Below are 24,736 nucleotides of genomic sequence, written 5' to 3' on the forward strand. Positions count from 1 at the left end.
TTGTGCCAACTGACTGGGTATACAGTGCTACTGGTCAAAGGAAGGGGCCTTGTGATGGTGTAGGAGGCCTGCTGAAGCACCATGCTACTAAACGTAATCTTTCCAGACTAAATATAGCTGCAGTTCAGAATGCTGAGGATTTTATGAGTCATGAAATCTTACACATCCACAACCCTCTTTCTTTTGTCCAAAGAGGAAATCAAAGAATTCCATGGAAAAAAAGAAGAAGAAGAAGAATGGTTAAAACAAAGTACTCATGTGAAAGGAATTCGGAAGACACATTTTTGGACTCAAAGTGATGGGAAAACTCATATTGCATGCTTTTTAAATAGTTAGAAAGGAGAAATTTCATTTGTTCGGCCAACATCTCAGAAACAGCAGGATAATATTCAGATTCACAACCTGAGATGGGGGATATTTGTGGCATGTGTGTGTATGACTGCGGCTGGTGGATTGCAGAGATTATAGACACCAGTTATGAGTTAAATGAAACTGTAGTGAACTTTGTGCTGCCACATGGACCAGCTGCTGGATGTAGGTTTCCAGCTGAAGGACACCAACAACATCATCAGTGCTCACTTTCTGTTCACAATGTTTTGAAGATTGTAAGTGCTCCAGTTCCTATTGGTTCAACTGGAAGACATCACTCTATATCAAAGGAAGATACTGAAGCAGTGGAACACATTTTTAGTTCATTGACTGGCTAATTTGAGTGCAAAACAGAGTGCACAGAAGTTGTACAAATTGAAACCTTTAAGTCTTTGTACTTTTCACATACATTTTGGAACCTTTAATGCTTGAAAAATGAGTCTCTTACTCATCTTTCAAAACTAAAATTATGTTAAATAAGGCTAGGTTTTGTTTTTTTATGAGCCTGTTAATGTGGTAATAAAACAGGTTTTATGTATGGCAAAAATTTCAATTGTTTATAAAATCTATATGGTACTAATCAACACAAAAAAATCAAAATTTTGTGGATTGGTAATTTTGAAATTTTTTTGTAAAAGAACTTTGACAGATAAGTCCAAATGGAGGATTTCTTTGTAATTATAAAGCAATTATCTTTCAAATAAAAAAAAACAACTAAACATCTAGAACTGTTCCAGAGATACATTTTAGAATTTTTTCCAAAATTCACACCTTCAAAATGGTATGCGCAGCGTCATCTTTGGAGGGCTGTATGTCAGAGCAGAAATTTTTTTGAAGAAAACATAAAAATATGTGTTCCTTACTCAGTCCTTCATTTTAACATATGCTAAATTCAATAACATCTGAGACTATGAAGGTAAGAGTTTTCCCTAGCCTGCCTGAATTGATGTGGACTATGCCAGATGCACAATGAAATGCGAAATTGACATGTACTAGTAAACAGATAACTAGAATTGGCTCTCACTCAGCCTGACAGCTAAATGCAGTCCAGGCATGACAGAGTATCCAATGCAACAGACACTATAATGATTTTCCAGGTATGGGATATTGGTCCATTGAGCATTCATCTCCTTATTTTCACTGCAACATGGTATCAGTTAATTTATTTTATAATTTTCATTATGTGGAGATTACTTTTACAATTTTCTTTCCATGTTTTAAATAAATTTATTGAAATATGATTGTGCTTGTGGTTCTGTCACAACCAGATCTCCTGTGAATCATTTTTATATTTACTTGATCATGCTGTGGACTGTAAGTTTAAAAAAAAAGTTATTTCATTTTATAAAATCAGTTATGTACACCAGAGCACTTGCAGTAATCATATTCAAATTCAAAATGTAAAAAATTGCATACAAGATAAACATTTAACAATATTCCCTTCATCTTTTTGAACTGTGTATCTTGTATGATTATATGTGATTTTGGCAAGGTCGCAATGTTTTTGAATCATTTCACATTCAAGTGTTGTTGGGAGAGGAATGGAAGATGAACTTTGCATTTAGATTAAATGCGCTGTGACCAAAAGAAAATAAATAATGTGTTTGCTGGAAATTCTTCATGATTCTTATCTTTCCCTCGCAATCCTTACAGGGGATGTACGCTGGTGGCAATATAATCATTATACAGTCTCTTGAAATTAACTGTTCCCTAAACTTTCTCCATAGTATTCCCCTCTATGGATTCCCATTTCAGTTCACAGAGCATTTCCATGATACTCCTATGTTGATCAAAACAACCAACAACAACGCTAGCGAGATGCCTCTAAGTTACTCCTGTGTCTTTCTTTAATCTGATCTGGCGGGGGATCCCAAACACTTGATCAGTACTTGAGAATAGATTTCATGAGTATTTACTTGCCATAAAGCGGAGATGCTGAGTCACAGATAGGCACAACAAAAAGACTGTCATGCAATAAGCTTTCAGCCAATAAGGTGTTTGTCAAAAATACCCAACAGACACACACACACACACACACACACACACACACACACACACACACAAACATTTTATTTTATTTATTTATTTCTTGTTCCGTAGATCCAGTTAGTGAGTCAATCACAAGGATATGGAACGTGTCAAATTGTACAGGTTTCAATTTAAACTTACAATAAGTACAAGGGCAATTCAATGGCAAATTGTACATAGTTTAAGTAAGACATACTATAAATACAGTAACAGATACAATGTCAGCTAGATAACATAACTACCATTTGACAGAAAAAGGAGTTTCAAATAAAGGTTAAAGATAAGAGCACAAAGTTAAATCAGATATTAGGCCTACAAGAGTAAATACATGTACAGCCAATCTGTTGTTACAAAAAGTGCGCTAATGCCCAAATGCACAATAAAATCAATTGAACTAATTCTAGACACAATAAGTTTAGTGATGGTATACATTTTCTTTCAGGTATTCATCCACAGTATAATAAGATTTCTCTGTCAGGTAATCTTTGAGAACTTGTTTAAATTTTGGCAGTTCTGTAGGAACACATTTGATATGTAGTGGTAGAGCATTGAACAGCTTAATGCTGGATTAGTAAACTCCTTTTTGTACCAGAGTGAGACGTTTCATTTCTAAATGTAGATTGTTTTTGTTTCTGGTGTTATAACCATGGAATTTACTGTTGACTTGGTAGATGGAATAATTTTTGCACACAAAGGTCAGCAAGGAAAAAATATACTGTGAGGCAGTTGTTAGGATACCTATCTTACGAAACAAGCGCCTGCAAGAGTGTCTTTGATGGACCCCACACATTATTCTGATTGCTTTTTTTTTGGATGGTGAAAACTTTTTTTGCAAGTGGTTGGTTCCCCCAGAATATGATAGCAAATGACATCAATGAGTGGAAGTAGCCAAAGTAGGCAACCTTAATAGTGTCAACTTCAGCCACTGAAGAAATTACCCATAATGCAAATGTTGCCGAGCTAAGTTTTTTACATAGATGAAGAATGTGAACTGACCAATTACATTTACTGTCTATGTAAGCACCCAGGAATTTTGTGTCTTCAACTTTCTGTATTGGTTGAGCTCTACATTTTATGTTAATTTCATCGGGATTACTTTGTGATGTATGGAACCAGTTTCTGGCACCTGAAGCCAGACTACAAACAGCAGTGCATGATGAGAGAGGCAACCGGATGGAGGCAAGGAAGAGGCTGGGGCAGGGAGGGGAGGGTTAGGAGGGTAAGGGTGGGGAATAGTTTAGTGCTGCTGCGGGAGCATGCAGGAATGAGGTGGAGAGAGGGTAGAGCAGCTAGGTGCAGTTGGGAGGCTAGACAGAGGGCAGCGGAGAGTGGGGTAGCTGGAAATGAGAGAAGTAGAAACACTGGGTGCATTAGTAGAACAGAGAGCTGTATAGTGCTGGAATGGGTACAGGGAAGGAGCTAGATGGATGAGGGCAAGGACTAACAAAGGTTGAGGCCAGGGGGTTATGGGACTGTAGGATATACTGCACGGAAAGTACCCACCTGCGCATTTCAGAATAGCTGGTGCTGGTGAGAAGGATCCAAAGGCACAAGTTGTGAAGCAGCCATTGAAATGAAGAACACTGTGTGGGGCTGCATGCTCAGCAACAAGGTGGTCCAGTTGTTTCTAGGTCACAGTTTGTCGGTGGCCATTCATGTGAACAGACAGCTTGTTGGTTGTCATACCCATGTAGAATGCAGCACAGTGGCTGCAGCTTAGCTTGTAGATCACATGACTGGTTTCACAGGTAGCCCTGCCTTTGTTAGGCATAGGTGATGTTTGTGCCTGGACTGTAGTAGGTGGTGGTGGAAGGATGTATAGGACAAGTCTCGCATCTAGGTATAATACAGGGACACGAGCCCCGAGGCAAGGGATTGGAAGCTGGCGTTACATAGGGATGGATGATGATACTGTGTGGGATTGGTGGGCAGCAGAATAACAACGAGGGAAGAGAGGGGGGGGGAGGGGGGAGGGAGGGAGGAGGGGGAAGGACACTTCTCATTTCAGGGCACAAAACATGGCAGTAACAATCCTCATGGAGAATGTAATTCAGTTGCTCCAGTCCTGGGTGGTATCGAGGCACGGGGGAATGCTCCTCCCTACCAGAACAGTGGGACTTTGGGAGGTGGTGGGTGAGTGGAAAGATGAAGCACAGGAAATCTGTTTTTGTACAAGGTTGGAGGGATAATTATGGTCTGTAAAGGCCTCAGTGAGACCCTCAGTCTATTTTGAGAGAGACTACTTGTCACTGCAGGAGTTGCTAGGCTGTATGGAAGGGACTTCTTGGTATGGAATGGGTGGCAGCTGCCAAAGTGGAGATATTGTTGGTGTTTAGCAGGTTTCATATGGACAGAAGTATTGATGTAGCCATCTTTGAGGTGGATGTCAACATCGAGCAAGGTGGCTTGATGGGTTGAGTGGGACCAGTTGAAACAAATGGGGGAGAAGGTGTTGAGGTTATGAAGGAATGTGAATAGGGTGTCCTCACCCTCAATCCAGATCACAAAGATGTCATCAATGAATCTTCACCAGGTGAGGGGTTAAGGATTCTGGATGTTTAGGAAGGTTTCCTCTAGATAGCCCATGAATAGGTTGGCATCGGATGGTGCCAAGTGGGTGCCCATGCCCAGGAGAAGTAATTGTGGGAGGATATAGTTGGTCGTGGTGACTAGGAAGGAGGCTGTTGCTTTGGAATCCGTTGGGTGTTGGGAAAGGCAGTTTTCAATAGTGGTAAGGCCATGAGCATTAGGAAAGTTACTGTAAAGGGAGGTGGTGTCAATGGTGGCAAGCAGGGCACCGCGTGGTAAATGGACAGGAACTGTGGGGAGTTGGAGGAGGAACCACTTGGTATCTTTTAGATAGGAGAGTAGGTTCTGGGTAATAGGTTGAAGGGGTTGGTCTATGAGAGCAGAAATTCTCTGAGTGGGAGCACAGTAGCCCCATAGAAATATCGATCCTTTCTACAGGCCTCATCTTTTGCCCCACACCCAAATTCAATCATGCAGGACTTGTTACAGAACTTCTCTCCTTCTCCCAGTTGCTACAGTGGAAACACTTTTTCACCACCAACCCTACCAATCAAACTCAACCAAAGATCAATGTTGAACTCTGCTTGACTCAGTTCATTTCTCTAGCCAACTGTTATCCACCCAAAATGCACCCAAATCACCCGCTGTTAACTTTCCAGAATTTCTTAACTTTGAAGCTTGCCTCACCATCATCCCCCAAATCCCTTAAATGCAAATAAATCTTATATCTGCAGAAAGAACTGCAGTCTATCACCTATGAACTGATCCTGTACCTATAATCCTACCTGCTGACAAGGCTTCACCACTGTTGTTTGAACTGCAAAGATTACCTGGCAGGACTCTGCCAGCTGTCAGATTCAGACACCTACAAACCCTGCCACAGTTATCCCATAACTGAGATCTAGCAGGATCTCTAGTCTCTCCTCAAATCCTTTGGCCCATCCGAGGACCTCTACCTGGAGGCAATCTCTGCTCACCCCAACTACTCCCCGCACTCCTACTTTCTACATGCTTCCTAAAGTCCATAAACCCAACCACACAGGATGCCCCACTGTGGCTGGTTACTGTTCCCCCACTGACAGAATCTTTGCTCCTGTAGACCAACACCTAACAGCCTATCACCCGCAACTACTCTCCTACTAGAAAATAGCAATCGTTTCCTCCACCGACTCCCCACAATAATTTCTTCTATGAAGGCATTATCTACAAATAAATCTGGGGTATCATTATGGACACCATGTGGCACTATTCTATGCCAACCTATTCATGGGCCATTTAGAAGAATCTGAGCTATGGTAAAATTTGCTGTTTGAAGAGTGCACCGCAGCAGGTAGTGTAAAGCAGTCGCCCTCCGTTTCTGGCGGAGCCACCGCTGTGGCAATTACAGCTTTGGTGTCTCCCTCTGGTGTGAAAGGGGAAAGGTAGCCTGTTCACGTGCATTTAAGGGGTGCTGTAAGGTCGTGAGTTGCAGTTGGTCAGTCGGAGAGAGGCTGGTCAGTTGCTCGGCTGCGTCAGTGTGGGGCAGTCAGTGTCTGTCTGTCGTCCGGAGTGCTAGTATGTGTTAGGCCGCCAGTCTGCTTGAGTTGTTCAGGCAACGGTCATTTGTGGTTGGATCGATCGGTTGGTCGGTCGCACACTGAGACACAAGATGGCTTGTCCGCCTTGAGCATTGGCACATGTGAGGTACCATTTCCATTCCTCCTACGGGGTGCATAGTTTATGTGTTTGTGTGAGTTGTTAAATTTTTAGTTTAAAGTAATCTGGTGTGTTGCAGATTAGCAGAAGTGTGGTCTGTCAGAGGTTGTTGTGAGCGGTCATGTTAAAAGGGAGCGGCAAGCTTCTCAGCCCGAAAGCTCATACTGTCAAAAAAAAGGGGGGGAGGGTATTTCTGTCTCAGAATAAATTGTAACTTGATATTTAGAGGGTGCTTTCTGATTATAATTTTTAAATCTCTCTCTTTTTTTATTTTTTATTTATTTATTTTTTTTATTTTATTTTTTTATTTTTTTTGTAAGAAAGGATTTTTAGGAATAAAATTTCCATTAGTTGAAATTTAATTTGTTTTCATCAGTTACCCATTGGCAACTACTTCCACATAATGTGATTGAATGTGTTAATGTTCTTGATGAATCGTTAGTAAATAAAGTAAATTCTTTAAGATAAGGTTTTGAAAGTAAATTCACGGTTCAGAATCATTCCTAAACATCATCACCTGGTCCAGATTCACTTATGACAGCTTTGTGATCTGGACTGAGGATGAGGACACTATTCACCTTCTCCAGAACCTCAATACCTTCTACCCCATTTGCTTCACCTGGTCCTACTCAACCCATCAAGCCACCTTCTTTGATGTTGACCTCCTCCTTAAAGATGGCTACATCAGTACCACTGTCCATAACAAACCTACCAACCACCAAAATACCTCGACTTCAACAGTTGCCACCCATTCCATTCCAAGAAGTCCCTTCCATACAGCCTAGCCTTTCATGGCTGTCGCCTCTGCATTGACAAGTGGTCCCTCTCAAAATACACCAAGGGTCTCTGATGCCTTTACTGACCGTAAGTATCCCTCCAATCTCATACAAAAACAGATCTCCCGTGGCTTATCTTTCCAGTCACCCACCACCTCCCAAAGTCACACTGTCCAGCCTCGTGACTCGGTACCACCCAAGACTGGAGCAACTGAATTACATTCTTCACCAGGGTTTCGACTACCTCTCTTCGTGCTCTGAAACGAAGACTGTCCTGGCCACTACCCCCCCCCCCCCCACCTTCCCCCACTGTTCCCCCCTGCCAGCTGTGCCATTCTGCCACCTACCAAACATACACAATATCCTTATCTATCTTTCCACAACCCCTGCTCCCAACTCCTTGCCTCATGGAACATATCCCTGTAATAGACCTAGATGCAAGACCTGTCCAATACATCCTCCCGCCACCACCTACTCCAGTCCGGTCGCAAACATCACCTATCCCATCAAAGGCAGGGCTACCTGTGAAACCAGTCACGTGATCTCCACGCTAAGCTGTGCTGAATTTTACCAACAAGCTGTCTGTCCACATGAATGGCCACCAACAAACTGTGACCGCCTTGTTGCTGAGCACACTGCCCAACACAATGTTCTTCATTTCAATGACTGCTTCACAGCCTGTGCCATCTAAATCCTTCCCACCACCACCAGCTTTTCCGAACTGCCCACGCAGGAACACTCCCTGCAATATATCCTACAGTCCAATAACCCTTCAGGCCTTAACCTTTTTGTTAGTCATTTTCCTCACTCATCTAGTTGCTTCCCTGTAACCATTCCAACACTATACAGCTCTCTATTCCGCCAATGCACCCAGTCTTTGTACTTCTCTTGTTTCCTGCTAACCCCCCCCCCCTCTCCCACCACCCAATCCTCTCTCCCCCGCCCTCTGTATAAACTCCCAACTGCCCCTAGCTGCCCTACCCTCTCTCCATCTCGTCCATGCATGCTCCTGCAGCAGCACTTTATCATTCCCCATCCTTACCCTCCTCCTCTCCTCCCCAGTCTCTTCCTTACTCCCACTCAGTTGCCTCTCCCATCTTGCATTGCTGTTTGTAGTCTGGCTTTAGCTGTCAGAGACTGTGGTCATGTGTGGTGTGTGTGTGTGTGTGTGTGTGTGTGTGTGTGTGTGTGTGTGTGTGTGTGTGTGTGTGTTTTGGCTATTTACTTTGGCTTGTTGACCAATAGTTTATTGTGTGACAGTCTTTTTGTTGTGTCTATCTCTGACTCAGCATCTCTGCTTTATGGTGAGTGGCAACTATCCTTTTCATTATATTGTTACATTTGAGCCTGGCTTTTTCCCTTGTTTGATTTTGCATGAACACTTGGTACAGGGTCTCCTTTATGGATAAGCCACACTTTCGTAGAATTCTTCCAATAAACTTCTTCCAATAACCTTATAACAGACCTATTGTGCTTGTTCCATTGATGTCACTTCACAACATTATGCCTAAACATCTAATTGACATGACTGTGTCAAGCAGTACACTGCTAATACTGCATTCAAACATAACAGGATTGTTTTTCTTACTCATCAGTATTAGCTTACATCTTTCTACTTTTAGAGCAAGCTGCCATTATAACACCAAATAGAAATTTTAAGTCATCCTGTATCCTTTTGCAATTATTCAGTGACACTTTTCCGTATACTACAGCTTCATCAGCCAACAGCTGCAGACTGCTGCTCACCATTATCTGTCAGATCATGTATGTATATGGAGAACAATAGTGGTCCTATATCACATCCCTGGGACACCCCTGATGATGCCTTTGCCTCCAATGAACACTTGCCATCAAGGACAACACACTGTGTTCTATTATTTAAAAAGTCGTTAAGCCACTATGTATCTGAGGACCTATTCTTTATGCTCAGAGGTTTGCTACCAGTTTGCAGTGTGGTACTGTGTCAAATGTTTTCCAGAAATCAAGAAACACAGAATCTACCTGTTTACTTCATATATGGTTCACAGGATATCATGTGAGAAAAGGAAAATCTGAGTTTTGCATTGCTTTCTCATTATATGTCAATTTAAGGATATAAGCTCTTCTCTCACAACAAAATTTATTACATTGGAACTCAGGATATGCTAAAGAACTCAGCAGGAAACTGATGTTAAGGATATTAGTCTGCAATTTTGCAAATGTGCTCGTTTACCCTTCTCCAACACAGGAATCATCTGGGTTTTTTCCTGTCACTCAGGATTTCTTTTGTAAAACTGACTTCAAATTCCATCTGGACCAGGTGAGCTGTTTTGTTTTCAACTCTTTTAGCTACATTTCAGTGCCACGGATGCCTATTTTTATGACCTCCAAGAGAAGGTTGTGTGGCAGTCAAATTATGGTATGTCTGAACAAAATCATGTGTGAATGATTTTTAAATGTGAAATTTAAAACTCCACCTTTCCTTTTGTTGTATTCTTCAGCAACACCAGACTGCTCTTAGACTACTCAACTTACTTAGTGACTTTATGCAGGACAGAATTTTCTTGGATTCTCAGAAAGATATTTTACTAATGTGTGATGGTGGAAGTTGTTGCATGCTTTTGTGCATTGATCTTTTTATAGCTGCACGAGTTTTGGCCAACATTTGCATGTTGATACTCCTGCATTACTTTTTGAAACAAGTGTGCACCAATCTCTGCTTCCTCAGCATTTTCTGAGTTTTGTTATTAAACCACAGTGGGTCTTTACTGTCTGTAATCCAATTATCAGCACATACTTCTTCATATTGCAACTAAAAGACATCCATTCTTAGTGTACATAGGAAGTTAACAACTGCTTATTTGTTCTTTCCAGCATAAAAACTCTCCTTGCATTTTTGATGGAGTTGTTAGCTTTAGTACTATTCTGGCTATGATAACATTATGATTGCTAATCTCTGTCTCTATACTGACACTGTCAATAAAGTCAGGACTACTCGTAATTACAAGGTCTAAAATATTTCTGTTGTGAATGAATTATTGCACTATTTGCTCAAGACGGACCATGGGGAAAGCTTCCAAAATTTCTTTGCAGGGCTGTCTATCCATACCACCTGCAACAAATCTGTAGACATCCCAGTCTATATTGGTATGTTAGTGTCACCTCTAACCAGTATTGTATGATCAGCTTACATCCGTACTACTGAGTATGGAGTGCCTTTGAATGATTCTACAACTGTTATAGCAGAATCATGTCGACAGTAAAAACATCTGATCATTAATTTTAGTTTACTTAGGCTGGTTGCTGGTATCAGGCTGGTTGCTGATATCCAGACAACTTCACAGTCAGGTTTAATACTTTTTTCAATTGGAATGAATGGTCCCCCTTATGTGATCACAAATCTGATTTATTTCAAGAAACTAAATCTTGTTTTGCAAATCTAGTCCTCACGTTGATACCCTACTTGTCCACTTCCCTCTCTTTTCTCTGGTATGAAAATTCATACAAAAATGTATTTCAAATCACTAATTAATTTTTCCATTCATTTATTTCCCACTCTTTGTTTGGGTATTGAAATCCATACAAGAATCCTTCGTGAAGATTTCTCTCAAATAACTATGTTTTTCTTAATCACCTTGATTACTTTCAAACAAATTAAATGTATTTTTTTTGTAGAAATAGACCTCACAATGTTCTATTCAATACATTATTTGTCTATTTCCCTCTCTTCATATGACTATGAAAATTCAGACACAAACCCATTGTATACTTTGTGGGGAGCCATGTTTTCATTATACAAAAAGTTTTACAAAAACACCGCTTCAAAAAGAATTTTGATATTTCATATGCACACAGTATATTGATTAAATAAGCAAAAGGAAGACAAAAGTCTTTGTATAAAGAGTGATATGAGTGCAAATGGAGTTTTAAGCTAATGAACTAACACAACGCCAAAGGAATGTTGGAATGGCTAGAAAACATCACTGCTGTAGTATGGAAATAAAGGATTTTATTCTTGTTCTCCATTCTACTTTTTTAAAAATGTATTTTATATTTAATGAATTATGAGTACGACTTTGTGATAGTGAATGAGTAAATACATACATTGCATTTGGGAGAAGTCAATTCCTAACACTTGCCAGGAAAGCCTTTATAATTCTTGTTATTTTTCCCATACTTGATATGTGCAAATGGGATGTTAACTATAGTTTTTCTTCCTTACTTGGAAACATCATAAGTAAGTTACTACTCACCAAATCCAAGCGAGTCTGCACTGAGAGCTGTGTCATGTGCTATTATTTGCCCAAACTGCATGTACATGAGAGAGTTGATTTTGTCATTAAAGTCTCCAGTAGGAAACAGATGTGTCCTCAGAACTCTGGGATTTGGCAGCTCTTTCCCTGTTACAGACTTTTTTGGTTCATTGATACCTGAAGAGAAAGAAGTCTACGATTACTATTCCAAAGAATTTATTGAGCATCTTCATTCATTCCAGTGAATAAATGTAGAAAGTCGTCATTGAGGTCTTCCATCTGAAGACTGGTTTAATACAGATCTCTATGTTAGTCCAGCATGTGCAAATCTCTTCATCTCTTAATAACTACCTCTTACTAAATTTAAGCTGTGGTCTCACTTTACACTTTTATCCCCCAGGCTTCCCTACATCACCAAAAATTAACAACTGTTTCATGCCTGGGGATATGTCTTATCAACAAATTTCTTCTTTTAAGCAAGTAATATCACAAATTTCTTTTCATCCTGATTTGATTCAACATCCTTTCATTAGTTCCCCTCCCCCCCTCCCCCTCTGCCTCCCTCTCTTTTTTAACCACATTTCAGAAGCTTCTACTCTTTTAATGTTTATCATTCACATTTGATTACTAGGTAAGTCTACACTGCAGACAAATATTTTCAGAAAAGACTTACTAACACTGTTGTACAGATTAACAAATTTATTTTCTTCAGGACAGATTTTCTTGCTATTGTCAATCTACATTTCATATCCCCTTTCTTTTGGTTATTGTCCGTTGTTTAGATTCCCAACTTGCAAAACTCATCTAATCCTTTAAGTCTTATTTTCTTATCTACAGTGCCTGACAAGAAAAGTGAACCACTCAGAAGGGAAGGGGAAACAAAATGAAAGTCGCCTTTTGAGAGTCCGCGTGACGTTATTTCAGTGATTACAAAATTGAGTAAAATTTACAGAGAAAATGGCAATCTCAGCCCACTTATCAGTATGACACTATCTCCTCTGGTGTGGATGCACACACTCATCAATTGGAATGCTGTCATACAGCTTTGTATCCTCTCTCGAAGCACGCTGGCCTACAAGTGCCGCAAACAGTGTTCAATATCCTGGATATCGGATACCGACTCTGCGCCGGAGCTGACGTCCAAACTGGTCCTACATGTGTTCTACCAGGATTACCTCAACATTGTGCAGACACATCATCGAGATATGTATTGTGTGTAGATGAGCACTTTCCATTGAAAAACAGCATCATGAAATGTCGCACAAGAGGCAACTTGTGGCAACACAGGATGTCCGTGATGTATCACTGTGCAGTCAGAGGACTCTCAATCGACATCAGCCGTGACCTGAGGTCATACTCAGTGGCTCCACAAATCATGATGCCAGGAGTAACACAACTTTGTCTCTCCAAAACAAAGCAAGGATAAGACCTCTTCCCAGGTAACCGCCACACTCACCAACGGTGGTCATCCAGGGTAGTACAAAATGGAAATTCATCACTGAACACAGTGCGATGCCATTCATCAACAGTCCACACTTGCCAGCCATAGCATCACTCCAAACACAACTGTTTGTGCTGTGTTGTTGCCTACAAATGATATGATATTTCCCTAGTACATCTGCAGCTAGTCTCTAACTGATGGTGTAGGCTGACACAAAATGTCCATCATTTTTTGTCAGGTGGCAGGCACAAATGTGAACAAATCACAATGTGCATAGTGTACATTACGGCGATTCCCCCCTTGTGTGGGTGAGATATACAACCTCTGACAAAGTTCAGTGAATAGTCCTGTAACATAAATGAACTATGAACTACAGTTACCTTACTGTCCTTTGAAACAGTCATCTCCCATAACTATGCACCACTGAGCTCAGCGATACATGTCCTGGAAACTTTGCAGGAAGTCTTCCTTTGGTATGGTGTTCAAAAGCCACGTCACATTTTGTTGGATGTCAGGAATATCACGAAATCTATTTTCTTTCATAGCAAAGTTTGAGTTGAGGGAAAAGGAAGAAGTCTGGAGCATTGAGATCCGGTGAGTATGGTGAATGTTCAAGTTGCACCACACTCTTTTTTGGCAGGAACTGTTTGACGATATTGACTGTTTATGGTGAGCGTTGTCGTGAACAAAAAACCAGGAACCTTGTTGTGTGTGCTGGGATTGTACCCTACATAGATGTTGCATGAAATGCGTCTCAATTTCAATGTAATGTGCAACTTTCAACGTCATTCCCTCAGGTAGGAATTCCTTGTGGATAATACCTCAACTATCAAAAAAGGTGATGAGCATCGTTTTGGTGTGTGATTTTTTGGCTCTGACCTTTTTCTGAAGAGGTGATATCGGAGAACACCATTCCGTGCTTTGTTGTTTCATTTCAGGGTCATACCGTAGACACCAGGTTTCATCCTCAATGACAATACAATTCAAGAAATTGGGTGTTGCAGCCACCATTTTCACAAAATCCTGTGAAGCCTCTAAATGTGCCTGCTTCTGATCATCAGTCATGTGATGTGGCACAAGATGACAGCACATTTTCCTCTTCCCTAACTTGTGGGTAAGGATTTGTCACACGGATTCACGGTTCATCTGCAGTTCATCCACTATGATGCGCACAGTTAATCGACAGTCATTCATGATTAATGTCCTCACTTTCTCAATATTTTCATCACTGACAGCGGCCACCAGTCGTCTGCTACGGGGATTGTCAGAAACAGTTTCCCGGCCTCCTTGAAAATCGGTGAACCACTCGTACATACACTTCATGGGCAGTACTGGATCCCCACAAACATGTATCAGCATTGCAGACATTTCTTTTGGTGTCTCGCCAAGCTCAAAACAAAACTTTAAATTGATCCTTTGTTTGTTCATTGTCCTGTTCTCAGTTCAGAACCAATGCACTAAACAAACACTTTGCCCAACAGGTTTAACATGGAACACACACGATGTTCAACTGAACTACAGTGTGGGAGGTTGTCAACACTGGCCACTACACAGGTACAGTGTTGTGAGTCACCAGTGTTGCCTGATTGATCGTTCTGACTTCATTCACTGAGCTTTATTGTCGGAGGTTGCAGTTGCCAGGAACCTTGGCCTATCCTCAGGTTCATTTGCCATCCAACATGGGGCTACTATCACACACAAATGTCTCACAAATCTGGATATCACACGATTCCACCAGCTGGTCAAATGCAAACCCAAACGAGGCCTCTATCAATCTCTGTCAGGTGGTGACAATGCTACCTCAAATGAGTAGATGGCATCTCCATGTCTTTCATGAATGGACACAGGCAGACAGTGTTTGTTGGTAATGAGGATCACCCTGTGGCTAAACATGCCTTGGTGCACGGCTAGTACATCTTGGCACAGTGTTACACCGTCCGGGTTATCTGGATACTTCCCACTAACACCAACCTATCCGAACTCCGGAGATGGGAACTTGCTCTCCAATATATCCTCTCTTCCCGTTATCCACCAGGCCTCAATCTCCGCTAATTTCAAGTTGCCGCCACTCATACCTCACCTGTCATTCAACATCATCTTTGCCTCTGTACTTCTGCCTCGACTGACATCTCTGCCCAAACTCTTTGTCTTTAAATATGTCTGCTTGTGTCTGTATATGTGTGGATGGATATGTGTGTGTGTGTGCGAGTGTATACCCATCCTTTTTTCCCCCTAAGGTACGTCTTTCCGCTCCTGGGATTGGAATGACTCCTTACCCTCTCTCTTAAAACCCACTTCCTTTCGTCTTTCCCTCTCCTTCCCTCTTTCCTGATGAGGCAACAGTTTGTTGCGAAAGCTTGAATTTTGTGTGTATGTTTGTGGTTGTTTGTGTGTCTGTCGACCTGCCAGTACTTTCATTTGGTAAGTCAAATCATCTTTTTTTTTAGATATGTATTTCCTACGTGGAATGTTTCCCTCTATTATAACCGTATCAAAGTTATATTGACATTGACTATGTCATCTGTGTGCTTCACTTTTTTTGTCAGACGGTGTAATTCATTCAGCATCAACTGATTTAATTCAATTACATTTGATTGCCCTTGATTTAATTTTTCTACATCAAGGAAAAATGTGATTTAATTTTATAACATTTTATAGCCATTGCTTTAATCTTTTTACATCAAGACAACACCCCACCTCATATTGCATTATATCTTTTCAAGAAACTACATATTTTCTTCAACTGATCTTCCAAGTTCACTCATCTCTGACATCATTTCAATGGCATCAGCAAACCTCAAAGTTTTTATCTCTTCTCCCTGAACTGTAATCCCCTTTGCAGATTTCCTCTTGGTTTCTTCACTGCTTGCACAGTTTAAAAACTGAATAACACTGGGGACAGACTACAACCCTGTCTTATTTGCTTCTCACATACTGCTATGGTCATCAACTTCCACAAACCCCAATATGGACGTCAATGATAACTCCAAATTTTTATGCCAATCAGCTGAGATTTTATTAAGTGAAGAATGTGCAGAATGTGCTAATCAGAAAACTTATCTTAATCAGTTGAATATAAAAAACTGCTCTAATAAGTTCATATTTAAATGCTGCAGAGCTTTTATAAATACTCAGAAAACATTTGAAATATTGAACATGAACGTACACCATTCCATCATGAGGCAATTTTCTGACAAAATTTGATTTATCTATGTTTTCTAGTTTAGTCAACTTTGTCATTTATAACAATTAAAAAAATTCCTGACAACTGCAGTTATAAGTTATAACTTAAACATTTTGTCTTGGACAAATTGTTATTGATGTGTGCTATCCATGGATGCTTCTTTTATCATATTTCCATAACTTATTTAAGAGGTGAATTATACATTATTACTTTGATGTTAATCATATTCATACAGCAAAATACTAATACCAAGTGTTGGCTGTTGATGTTTGATGTCTATTGTCTGCACATAATTGCAATCTGTTTGGTGCTACAGATAGTATGGCTTCTTTTGAATGGAGCATCATTCATTGTTGTCCAAACTTTTCAAAACTCAGTTCTGACAAATGGCTTTAAATTAGGCAAAGTCAAATGTAAATGCATGTCTAATTATAAGTAAGCAATTGATATACCATAATGTGATTCTGACAAACGTGTTGTAAGACAAATTCATTCTTCAGTGTACTGATCAGTGACATATAGGCCTAACATTGATGGAATTTTGACAAATCAGTTACACAAGAAAGACAAATTAGTGAAAAGCATTACATTAGCATCTGTACAAGGTGGATAAAGGACAATTTTTTTAACCTTGATATACAAGAAATCCCTTACTATATGGGGCTGCTGGCAACCCTAACTACTGCTTTCCTTTCATATTCTTTGACTCACATGACACCAGCCTACTTCTGCACAAGCTATAAATAGCCTTCTGATCTCAGTATTTGATCGCTGATAACATTAGAATTTCAATTAAGAAATGAATTAAAAATGACAGTGTAATCATTATTTATACATTCCAAAATAAGTACAGCAATCAAAGGCACATTCATAACAGTATGGCTTTTGTAAACCAAGGAAAATCATGAAAAAATATGAGAGACAAAGCTTTAGACAAACACCATTGTGTCAGCCTGGTATAGGGCATGTAATGTCTTTTTACTTCCACCTGTTTCCATTCTGCACTATCATTATCTCTTGGTTTCTTCACTAGTATCTACGTCCTTTTCTGTAGCTCCTTTTTTTAATGATATTCTTATTTGCCCACTTTGCGAGGTATGATACTGTGAATAGAATGTCACAGAGCACTGAAAGATCTAAGTGGAAATGAGGTTTCTGGAGTAGATGACATACCCTCAGAATTATTGGTCCTTGGGAGAACCAGCCATGATAAAATTATTCCACATGATGTGCAATATACATGAGACAGGGAGAATACTATCAGAGTTCACGAATAATGTAACACTTAAAATTCCAAAGAAAGCAGGTGCGGACAGGTGTGGATACTGCCAAAACACAAGTTTAATAATTCATGGTTGCAAAATATTGACATAAGTTGTTCACAGAAAAATGAAAACATTGGCAGAAGCTTATAGCAATCCAAGACTTTTTCATTCTTCTAAACTAAATCATTTGATACCATGTTTGATTGAATTCTGGCGATCTTCAATTTTTGTTAAAAACTCAGTTTTCCATTACTTTTATCTCGATTTGCTATTTCACTATTAATTTTATAAATTATTTAAACATTTTAGTTTGATTTACACAGACCACCTGGTTAGCCTGCAGTCTAACGTATGGCTTTCCGGAGTGGGAAGCAGTGCCTGGTCCCTGGTACGAATCCGCCCGGCGGACTTTTGTCAAGGTCCGGTGAGCCGGCCAGTTGGTGGATGGTTTTTAGGTAATTTTCCATCTGCCTCACCGAATGTGGGCTAGTTCCCTTTATTCCGCCTCAGCCACACTATGTCGGCAATTGCTGTGCAAACAAGTGCTCCACGTATACGTGTGAAATCAAGAGCCAATTCATATGGAATTGTATTTGAAAGTGGTAACTATTACTGGTGTTGAAAAAAAGAGCTGGTAATAAATCAGTGATGTTAAAATGGCATTAGTGTTCTGAGAAATTCTGAGACCTGAACCAACTAATTTCAGATCATGAAGAAATTTACTCTGCCTCTAAACAACTGCATCCATTCCAAAATTACTGACACAAGCACGCAACAGCCACACAATATTATTATTATTATTCATGTTGCAAGATGTTATTGTTCAATTATTGGTTGGTCATGTATAATGTGTGTGCTGAATGCAGGGAGAATCAGTTTGGGTTCTGGAGAAATGTAGCAAAATGTGAGGCAATACTGACCCTAGAAGTTATCTTACGAGGGACACACACACACACACACACACACACACACACACACACACACACGTATAAACCAGTTCTCGATTTAGAGCAAGTTTTCAACAATGTTGTCTGGAGTACACTCTTTGAAATTTTGAGGGTAGCAGGGATAAAATACAGTTAGTGAAAGGGTATTCACAACTTGTACAGTAACCAGACAGCAGGTATAACAGCTGAATGGCATGAAGGAAAGCAATAGTTGAGAAATGATTGCAACATTGTTGTAGCCTAACGTCTTGTTTTTCGATGAGCAAGCAGTAGAGGAAACCAAGGAGAAATTTTGGAAGGGGATTAAAGTTCAGGGAGAAGAAATAAAAACTTCAAGGTCTGCTGATAACATTGTAATTCTGTCAGAGATGGCAGACTTGGAAGAGCAGTTGTATGGATTTGATAGTGTCTGCAGAAGAATATATAAGATGAACATCAACAAAAGCAAAACAAGGGCAATGGAATGTAGTCAAATTACACCACGCAATGTTGAGGGAGGTAGATTAGCAAAAGAGACACTAAAAGTGGTAGAGGAGTTTTGCTATTTGGGCACCAAAATAACTGATGATGGCCAAAGTAGAGAGGATATAAAATGTAATCTGGCAATAGCAAGAAAAGCATTTCTGTTAAAGAGGAATGTGTTAACATCAAATAGAAATGTAACCATGGGAGTGAACGATAAGCATTTCAGACAAAAAGTGAATAGAAGCTTTTGAAATATCATGCTATATAGGACATATGCCGAGACATCACGGTTTTGTCAGTTTGGTAATGGAAGGATGTGGGAGGATAAAAATTGTAGAGGAATACCACACTGTAAACAGTTTCAAATGGCTGTAAGTTGCAGTAATAATACAGAGATGAAGAAATGAAACTTCCTGACAGAATCGTTCTGGAAACATCCCCCAGGCTGTGGCTAAGCCATGTCTCCACAGTATCCTTTCTTCCAGGAGTGCTAGTTCTACAAGGCTCGCAGGAGAGCTTCTGTGAAGTTTGGAAGATAGGAGATGAGGTACTGGTGGAATTAAAGCTGTGAGGACGGGTCGAAAGTCGTGCTTGGGTAGCTCAGTTGGTAGAGCACTTGCCCACGAAAGGCAAAGATCCTCAATTCGAGGCTTGGTCCGGAACACAGTTTTAATCTGCCAGGAAGTTTCATATCAGCGCACACTCCGCTGCAGAGTGAAATTCTCATTCCAGAGATGAAGAAGCTTGCTTCACTAGGAGAGCAGAGTTGCAGCAACCCAGTCTTTGGACTGAAGACCACAACAAAAATAGAATTTTTTCATTTTCAGTTGTAAATAGTGCCACAAATTTTCAACACAGCTTATCTGTGATTGCTGCTACACTTTGGATCTTGTAAACATGTAGTGAGTTAGCTTGCTTAGCTTTTCACATTGCAACTAATTGAAGATGTATTTTTGGGCCTCCCACTAGGTTGAATATTCCATTTTACACATAAAATCTGAATTGTTAACCTGTCTGGATACGTTGTTGTTCATGATTCTAGCACCTTCATTAGCCCTGGAGCAAAAATGTTGTAAACAAGGAGTAGGCCAGACATTTAACAGTAAAGGTGAACTTATTTCAATGTTACTGGATCAGATTCAACTTTTAAAATGTCAATATGATGCATTACTGAAAAAAAGCCAGTAAAGTGTACAGGAAAACGTGATTCTCCATTCCAATTCAAAACAAAGTTTAATAATCAGTATGCCTACAGCATACAATTTGAAACCAGTGACCATTAGCATCAATATTCCACCAACACTAAACCACCTGAGCTTTCCTTATGGAAAACTAGAGTGATATAGAAGTTTTTGAAAGAAATTTCTGCCACCTGACTGTTAATTGTTGATTTGTTTTACACAGTCATGATTTTATAGCTATTCTCAAGTGCATATTGAAATTTTAAAACATGCCTGATCTGTGTGACATTTCATGTCATGTGTCATAATTGAAAAAAACATTTCTGGTCTTTTAGACCAGTTGTCATATTACAGGATATGAATACATATCCAAGATACATAATATGGCTGACATTGCATACAATGAGAAAGCATTAACACATAGTGTAGCATATTTAACACCAATAAATGCGTACATGCTGGTCACAGGAATATACTAACTGTTAAATATGCCATATTGTATGTTATCAGTTTTTCATATTGGGTATGTACTTGTATCCTGTATTGTATTCACAGGAGAGGAAGGAGAAATTATCAGCAGGGCTCAAGAGATATTGGGAATGGAAGAGAGCATCGAAGAACTAGTCATAAGAGCTCCTTAGTGGGCTTAAATCAATAATAATAATAAAGTATCCTGTAATACAACAACTGGTCTGTAAGACCAGAAATATGTTTTTTTGCCAATGACATGTCACAGACAAGTCAGACACATTTTAACATTTCAATATGCACTTGTGAATGGCTACAAACCTAAATCATTAAGGTTTACTATGAATGAACAATTAACGCTCAAATGGCAGACCTTTCTTTTGGTTTCTTTTAAAGAAATAAAAAGAAGATACTCTATCTATCTAACTAACCCAATTTAAATGGCTGGAAGCACAACAAGCTTTTATTAATATGTATTATCATGAGGCAATGCATTTGTAATATACATTTATGCATAAAATATCTTACCATCGAGGAAGACCGATTTGACAAGACGTGTATATGCAGTACTTGTCATTGCCCATGCTGGATGCTCCAAATTGTTACATGACGCATTGTGTGTTCTGTAGATATCAGAAGCATCACATGTAGGTATTTGCAGAACATGAGCTGGATCTGCAGGAACTTTTAAAGAAATCAGGAAGTCTCCCATGGCCTCCGGGGGTATGTTAAATCTGTACAGAAGTGATAATTCAAGAAAGTTATGTACTCAAAATTTACAACAAGAGATTCAGGTATAATTTTTTATGAATTCATTTACACAATTTTCCTATGGAATTGCATTCATGATGTAACAGTTAAAATCTGTACAAACCAAAATTTCTGTGTGATTTAAACGTTGGAAGGGACATACGAGGTGTGATTGGAAAGTTGTAAGAATGGATCTGCTACTGCTTACTGGTTTGGCGGACAGGTACACGGAGGGTGGGGAGTGAGTCATTGCCTTGTCCTAGAACGCACTCTGACAGGAAACTGCATTTCTTTCATTCAGTTTGTTGTGGCAACTGGTTGAGTGCAAGCCTGTTAGGGCTCCAGATTCTGTCTGCATGAATAAAGATGGAGCAACGAGTTTGTGTGAAATTTTGTTTTAAAACCAGGAAATCAGCTTCTGAGACTTATGAACTATTAAAAACAGTTTCTGGAGATACAGTAGTTGTATGAGCCAGTCAAATGTTTTTGTCTGGTTCAACAGATTTAAAAATGGCCGCAAATCATTTGAAGATGCACCATAGTCTGGCCGTCCTTCCACCTCAAATAACGAATGAAAATGTTGTGAAAGTTCATGACTTACTGCACTCTGATCTTAAACTTACAATTAGGGAGATGGCTGATGAACTTAATTTAAGTTTCTATGCAGTTCAGTCAATTATAACAAGATCTGAGTTGGGAGCTACTCATCGTGCCTCCTCCATCATTGAATTTTTGATCAGATTCAAAATTCCTGTGCTTCTACAACCGCCATATTCCCCTGGATTGGGCCTTCTACCTGTTTCCTAAAATGAAATTTTCATTGAAATGGAAGCGATTTGACTCAATTTAAGACATCCAGCAGATACGGAGAGCGTCCTTAACACACTACAGGAAAAAAATTTCCAGGAATGTTTCCAAAAGTGGAAACACTGTTGGAGTTGGTGTGTTCAGTCAGAAGGAGTCTATTTTGAAGGAGATGCATCACAGTAGCTTGTAAGTACAATTACAGCCCATTCTTAAAACTTTCCAATCACACCTCGTATATATGAATTACATTTCAGACAAATATTTAATGCATGGGTACTTCAAAAAGTAAGTTACACATTTTGTCCTATACTAAGACCATGACACAACAGTAACTGCACATTTTCAGACGAGAGTACATGTTCAAGGTTTCCTGCAGACACTCTCCTACTGCAGGGCAGGTAACAGGTGCATCAAATTTGGGAATGAAATGACATGCAAACTGGAAACGTACTCCAAAACTAAAGTACATGGGGCAGCACAAGTCTTGTGGGCAAAACATCTAAGTTGCACACTGACTCAACACAGAATTCTGGCAGTATAAGGACCAAATGCAATGTTGTATCCAGACAAAGTGAAATAGTGCCAGTAATTCAACAACGGCTGCACAATTGTGGGTGATACCAATTGGGAAGAGAGGCCATTAATATCTACGGCCAATGATAGTGTCCAGTCAATCCAGGATCTGATTTAAAGCAATTACAGATTTTTTTATGATTTGGAAGTTCATACTGTAGCTCTCGAAAGGATCGGTGAACAAGATGCAGACTTCAGTTTATGAGGAACTGAATGATTAGCGGAATGTTCCAACAACTGTATACAGAAATTGGTGACTATACTGAAAAATAGTAGTGTATCTGTGTTACTTTGAAGTGTAATGCAGGATTTAGTAAAAGTTAAGTTGGTTTGCCATAATAATCTGTAACTTACCATACTTTTTTAAATCCTCTTGTACACTTAAATAACACAACCAGGAACATTAAGGTCAATGCTTTACAGGTCACTGGATTCTCTTACTGTACTTCTGCAAATATGGCAAACCATTTTGCAAATAGCTTAATATCACTGATATAACAACGAAAACAATCAATTTTGTTCATATCACTGGTGTGTTACATACAATCAGGAATTTACATTTGAAAAAAGAACTCAAACCCATGTGAAATATCAGTCTTGTGCAGCACAGTGTTTGTGAGTATTACAAGGAGGATTTTCAGAATCTGTTGTTAGAAATGGGAATATCAGATTTTTCAGTCATCTATTATCATTAAAAATCATACCGGTTGATCTGATATGTAATTTATGTTGGTGGTGTATGATGTAAACTATAAAGAGAGATTTATATGAATTTTAGAGTTCCTAACACGTTTTTTACAGTGGCCAACAAAGGGCACCAGTCGTTATGCAAGATACCCAATAGCACGTATAATGGACCTCCGTGGTATGACTTCTTTATGTATTTTAGGCAGACCATACAATGGGGTCACCCAACAGAAAATTCCTCACTGTGTATTTGGAAGGGACACTAATACAGGCAATATTATTTCATGCATGTAGGTAGGCATCTTGTGGAGAGTTATATAAGGACTTGTGAGCATGCTCATGGGGCACATACTGTATCATTTTAGTGGGCACCAGAGTGTGATGGATTGCCACCCTGGCTAGTAATAGTGTGTTGGTGGTGATTAAGAAGTGATTCCCCAAGTCCTACCCAGAATAACTGACTGGGTAAGGGGGCTGTATGCACCCAGGGTTGTTCTAATCAGAATCGACAGCAGACCAACACCAACAACAATAGTTCAGGTATACATGCCGACGTCGCAAGCTGAAGATGAACAGATAGAGAAAGTGTATGAGGATATTGAAAGGGTAATGCAGTATGTAAAGGGGGATGAAAATCAAATAGTCATGGGCGACTGGAATGCAGTTGTAGGGGAAGGAGTAGAAGAAAAGGTTACAGGAGAATATGGGCTTGGGACAAGGAATGAAAGAGGAGAAAGACTAATTGAGTTCTGTAACAAGTTTCAGCTAGTAATAGTGAATACCCTGTTCAAGAATCACAAGAGGAGGAGGTATACTTGGAAAAGGCCGGGAGATACGAGAAGATTTCAATTAGATTACATCACGGTCAGACAGAGATTCCGAAATCAGATACTGGAGTGTAAGGCGTACCCAGGAGCAGATATAGACTGTGATGAAGAGTAGGCTGAAGTTCAAGACATTAGTCAGGAAGAATCAATACGCAAAGAAGTGGGATACGGAAGTACTAAGGAATGACGAGATACGTTTGAAGTTCTCTAACACTATAGATACAGCAATAAGGAATAGTGCAGTAGGCAGTACAGTTGAAGAGGAATGGACATCTCTAAAAAGGGCCATCACAGAAGTTGGGAAGGAAAACATAGGTACAAAGAAGGTAGCTGCGAAGAAACCATGGGCAACAGAAGAAATACTTCAGTTGATTGATGAAAGGAGGAAGTACAAACATGTTCCAGGAAAATCAGGAATACAGAAATACAGGTCGCTGAGGAATGAAATAAATAGGAAGTGCAGGGAAGCTAAGATGAAATGGCTGCAGGAAAAATGTGAAGACATCAAAAAA

The 24,736-nt window shown here is 39.7% G+C and overlaps 1 protein-coding gene across 1 annotated transcript in view; it reads right to left on the minus strand.

Annotated features, from left to right (window-relative positions):
• LOC124551013 (peroxidase-like) overlaps positions 1–24,736 on the minus strand; it is a 199,080-nt gene that overhangs the window by 87,089 nt on the left and 87,255 nt on the right. Inside the window, exons 4-5 of the mRNA XM_047125858.1 lie at positions 21,109–21,314; positions 11,630–11,806 (exon numbers count right to left, since the gene is read on the minus strand). Of these exons, the coding sequence (XP_046981814.1) occupies positions 11,630–11,806; positions 21,109–21,314 (383 nt within the window). The remainder of the gene's footprint in view (positions 1–11,629; positions 11,807–21,108; positions 21,315–24,736) is intronic.

Source organism: Schistocerca americana, chromosome 9, assembly GCF_021461395.2.
Source record: "Schistocerca americana isolate TAMUIC-IGC-003095 chromosome 9, iqSchAmer2.1, whole genome shotgun sequence".
NCBI classification, from domain to species: domain Eukaryota; kingdom Metazoa; phylum Arthropoda; class Insecta; order Orthoptera; family Acrididae; genus Schistocerca; species Schistocerca americana.